This window comes from Mastomys coucha, unplaced genomic scaffold (genome assembly GCF_008632895.1).
Source record: "Mastomys coucha isolate ucsf_1 unplaced genomic scaffold, UCSF_Mcou_1 pScaffold5, whole genome shotgun sequence".
NCBI lineage: Eukaryota > Metazoa > Chordata > Mammalia > Rodentia > Muridae > Mastomys > Mastomys coucha.
The window spans coordinates 115,969,156-115,973,997 of NW_022196911.1; the positions used below are offsets into that span (position 1 = coordinate 115,969,156).

The window sequence follows — 4,842 nt, forward strand, 5'->3', positions numbered from 1 at the left end:
AAGATTGGCCTTGGCCGTATAGTCAAAGACCACCCTAAGTTTCTGGTCCTCTACTTGTACCTATCAGTCACTGGGATTACCAGTGTGCTTCTGTCTTCCATGATTATTCAGGTGCAGGGGGTCCAGGGCTTTGTACGTGCTAAAGATTTATTTATTTGGTGGGCAGTGGTGGCACACACCTTAATCCCAATCCAGAATTTGGGAGACAGAGGCGGGTGGATTTCTGAGTTCAAGGCCAGCCTGGTCTGCAGAGTGAGTTCCATGACAGCCAGGGCTACACAGAGAAGCCTTGTCTCAAAAAAACAAACAAAAAAACCATACAAAAATATTTATTTTATGTATATGGGTATACACTGTAGCTATACAGATGGTTGTTGGGAATTAAATTTAGGATTTCTGCTCGCTCCGGTCACCCAGCTTGCTCTGGTCGGCCCTTTATTATTATAAGTAAGTACACTGGAGCTGTCTTCAGACACACCAACCAGAAAAGGAAGTCAGAATTCATTACAGATGGTTATAAGCCACCATGTGGTAGCTGGGATTTGAACTCAGGACCTTTGGAAGAGCACTCAGTGGTCTTACCTGCTGAGCCATCTCACCAGCCATGTACATGCTAATGCGAGCACACTGCCAGTGAGCTACCCTGGCTTCCCATTGCTGACTTCGGGCTGCACAGGTACATGCCTGTGCTAGCTGGTGAGCTTGTCACCTGGGTCTTCCCTTCATTCTGTCTCCGGCTGTTGTTCTCCTATGCTCCACTTTCTAAGGGGCAGCCTCAGAGACTTGGAGCTCACTTGTGTAAAATGAATGAAATATTCTGTATATATTAATTAATGCTGGGAATTAATACAATCATAGTTGTTCCTTGACTTTTTTTTTTCTTCTTTGGTTTTTCAAGACAAGGTTCTCTGTGTAGCCCTGGCTGTCCTGGAACTCACTCTGTAGACCAAATTCAGAAATCCGCCTGCCTCTGCCTCCCAAGTGCTGGGATTAAAGGTGTGTGCCACCACGGCCCGGCAATAGTTGTTCCTTAACCATCTAGTTTCTCAAATAACCACACAGAGAGACCTTTTAATATTAGAGCTGAGGCTTTAGCTGCCCGGACTCTCAGCTAGCTCAGCTTAACCTGACCACATAGCCCCACCCAAGCTAGGTGGCTAGCCATCCCCTCCAGGCCCATAGCTCCTCAGCCTCTCCTTACGTCTCCCAGTGATAAAGCCCTTCTTTCTTCTGAGTTCCTATCTCCCTTCCAGGAAGTCTGGCCTTCCTTTCTCTACTTTTTATTGACCCATTAACTTGGGAAGCAAGGTTTTCACAGCAAAAGCTGGTGTGTGTGAGAATTCTCTCTTGGGGCAACCAGATCTATTAATCTAGAATTTAGTGTTTGAATATATAGCAGCACCAGGTCAACTCCAACACCCTTACGAGGTCCTCTGTCCCCTCAGACTGGCATCAGTATGATGACATAATCTGCATGAAGGCCTCTGGGTGGTTCCAGCATGCCAAGGACCGCTTCCTCGATAGCACAAGAAAAGACCTAGTGAGAGGGAAGAAGCAGGCTGCTGTGGTCATGCTGGACCGCATCCTCAGTGTGCTCCAGCCCTGGAGTGCCATCAACCTGCAGAGCTTCATGACTCAGTTCCGGCAGTTTTACTCCGTGGTCCGGGAGCCCATGATTCATGATGGCCGTGCAAGGAAATGGTCCAGTCTGCAATATGAAGAGAAAGAGGTACCCACTCCTACTGTTACCAGCAGCTCTGGAGTACACAGGCAGCGTTCCTTGATCAACTAGAGGCTAGATGACTCTTGGACTGAGTGGGTCAAGTACAGATTGGGGGCAGGAGGACTTCATGTCCTCCTCCTCCTCAAAGGGTTCCTCTGCGCCCCACCTCCAGGATTTGTCCTGATCTCTCAGAAAGGGCAGGCTCCTCATTACACCTTCTCTCCACTGTGGTGTGGCTGTCTCTAGGGTACTGCCTCTCCACATCCCCACCTGCAGGGCTGGGGGCTGAGCATCTGTGTGCTTCTGTGGTGAAGCAGGGGAGAGGCAAGTAGGTGCTCCTTGGAGTGCTCCCTGCTCTGGTGTCACGGTCCCTGGCAGAGTTACCCAGCCTCTGAGTGTGCCCTGCATGCTCACACATCTTTCCCTCCTGGGACCAGGTGAGGGCGAACCTGTGGGAGCACGTGAAAAAGCAGATGTTCCCGTTCCTGGAAGGAAAGAGTGGGGAGTCCCTGCCTGCCGACTGCCCTGTGAGGAGTAAGCTCACGTTGGGCCTGAGCATCCTTTTTATGGTGGAAGCAGCTGGCTTTATTGTACCCAAAAGGGACCTGGCCTCCCTGTGCTATCTCCTTGTTCCGAGTGTTGGCTCACCAGAAGCCCTCCACAGCGACCTGAGCCCTGTCCTCAGCATGCCTCAAAGGTATTTCCTGTTTATTTCTTATCTTATGTGTCTTGGTGTTTGTGCACCGTGTGCATCCCTGGTGCCCATTGAGGCTGGAAGGTGTTAGAGCTCCTAGAAATGGAGTTCCAGACTGCTGTGAGCTACCATGTGGATACTGGGAACTAAACCTGGGTCCTCTGCAAAAGAAATAGTGCTCTTAGCTGTGGAGCCTTCTCCCAGCCCCAGCATCGACTTCTTTTTGTGATAGAGCCTCACTATGTAGCCCAGGCCGCTGGGACTCATGAATGTCTGCTCTAAGCTTGCTAAGTGCTGGGCTTTGGGTGTGAGCCGGCATGTTTGCTCATGGAGCCTTGGGTAGTGCGGCAGACCCAGGTCTGCAGTCCTAGGTGCCTGGCAGGCTGAGGTGGGAGAATCCTTTGGGCCTATGAATCTGAAGCAGGCCGGGCATCCCAGTAAAGGGGTATAGAGTAAGAGATCAGCTTTCAGCGCTGGCACATGTGTCTCAGCGTCTACGGAAGCCCCAGGATGTTTCCTCCAGCTCTCCCTGGGCTATTCGGATTAGGAAGCATGCTATCCCTGCTGGGTCAAAGCAGATTTCGAGGCAACCTCCATGAGCACAGTGACCCTGACTTGGGCTTTCACAGCTTGAGGGTGGTTTGACAGGACTTGAAAGTCTCGTCAGGCGGCCTCGCTGAGCAGCTCTTGCCTGGCTTCCTATGAGTGTCTTAGACATTCCCTCAACTGTGCAGTGTACAAGGAGACTCTAGTAGGACTCAGCTCTAGGATTCATTGAGGGTTGCTTTAGGAGTGGGGCTGGAATACCCTGTCTTTCTTATGACAGAACCATTTCCTGGTGTGGACCCTGTCCAGCCATGCACAGTGTCCCTTGGGCTCTGCAGTGGTGGTTACAGACCACTGGACCAACCTCTCCTCACCGACTCCTTCATTCCCTTCCAGATGGCGTTTATACTTGACAAATCTGTGCTTCAGGTGCATGGATGAGGAGTGTGACCACTGGCTGGGCATCTTACCGCTCATCCACTGCTGCATGCAGCAGTCTCCACCCATTGGGAACTCTAAGAGCCAGCCGGAGGACACCTGGGCAGGCCTCGAAAACATCTCCTTTTCAGAGTTTCGGGACAAAACCCCCACCAGGTAAGCTGAAGAGCTGCACTTCTGACACCGATCCCAGATCCACAGGCTGCACACTGCAGGCTGGCCACTGAGCCTGTGTCCACCTCAGAGGACAGCAGGAGCAAGCATCCTTTAACATCAACATTGTTACAAAGAAAAATTTAACTGTCAGCATGCCCAGAGTTGGAGCTGTGTACTTTTCAGTGCCAATGGCAGGCCTAGAGCCGGGGCTGTGTACCTTTCAGTCCCAATGGCAGGCCCAGATCTGAGGTTGTGTACCTTTCAGTGCCAATGGCAGGCCCAGAGTTGGAGCTGTGTACCTTTCAGTGCCAATGGCAGGCCCAGATCTGAGGTTGTGTACCTTTCAGTGCCAATGGCAGGCTGAGAACCGGGGTTGTGTACATTTCAGTGCCAGTGACAACACAGGCGTTTGTGTGCTTTAGGAGTACTGATGAAGCCAGGCAGTGGTGGCGCACGCCTTCAATCCTAGCACTTGGGAGGCAGAGGCAGGTGGATCTCTGGGTGCAAGACCAGCCTGATCTACAGAGTGAGTTCCAGGACAGCCTCTGACCCCAGCAGAGAAACCCTGTCTTGAAAAACAACAAAACAAATAAACAAGCAAACAAAAAGAGTTCCATAGAAAACTTAGATTCAAGGCATCAAATCTATACCTTTTTTCTTTCTTTCCCCTTCCCCCTTCTTTTCTCGCTCTCCCTCGCATTCCTCCCCTGTCCCTCATACTGGAGAGGGAGGCCAAGGGGCTTAGCATGGGAGGCAGGTGTTCTCCCACTGGGCTCTGCCCAGATGCTTATGGACCACAGTAGCAGGTGAACTCCAACATCGCAGTGCACAGCACTGTAATGTCACATCACATATTCTATGGGTGTGGTTCATTTTTCCCCTCACTCCATGGAGAAGGCGCCTAGGCGAATAGGGCTTCATTGTTCATCCAGTAACGGTTTATTCCTCAGTGCTGGTGCTGGCGGGAAGTCCGCAGAGGCTGGGATTTGAACCGTGGTTTGAGGAAAGCCCTCATCCAGCGTACTTCCCGTATGCTGGGTGCATCTCATGAGAATAACTCTACTGTCTCTTATTGTGCGCATGTCCATGCGCGCGTGCATGTGTGTTTGTGTGTATGTGTGTGTGTGCGCGCGCGCGTGTGTGCATATGCATGTGTGTGTATGTGTGTGTGTGTGTGCGTGCGCATGTGTGTGTGTGTGTGTGTGCATGTGTGTGTGCATGTGTTAAGTTCATATATCTGTGGTAAGGATATGGCAGTGCGGGTAGAATTTGAAGTTTTTGCAAA

The 4,842-nt window shown here is 51.1% G+C and overlaps 1 protein-coding gene across 1 annotated transcript in view; it reads left to right on the forward strand.

Moving 5' to 3' along the window:
• Rnf213 (ring finger protein 213) overlaps positions 1-4,842 on the forward strand; it is a 110,078-nt gene that overhangs the window by 22,579 nt on the left and 82,657 nt on the right. Inside the window, 3 exon segments of the mRNA XM_031354095.1 lie at positions 1,446-1,729; positions 2,161-2,420; positions 3,360-3,557. Of these exon segments, the coding sequence (XP_031209955.1) occupies positions 1,446-1,729; positions 2,161-2,420; positions 3,360-3,557 (742 nt within the window).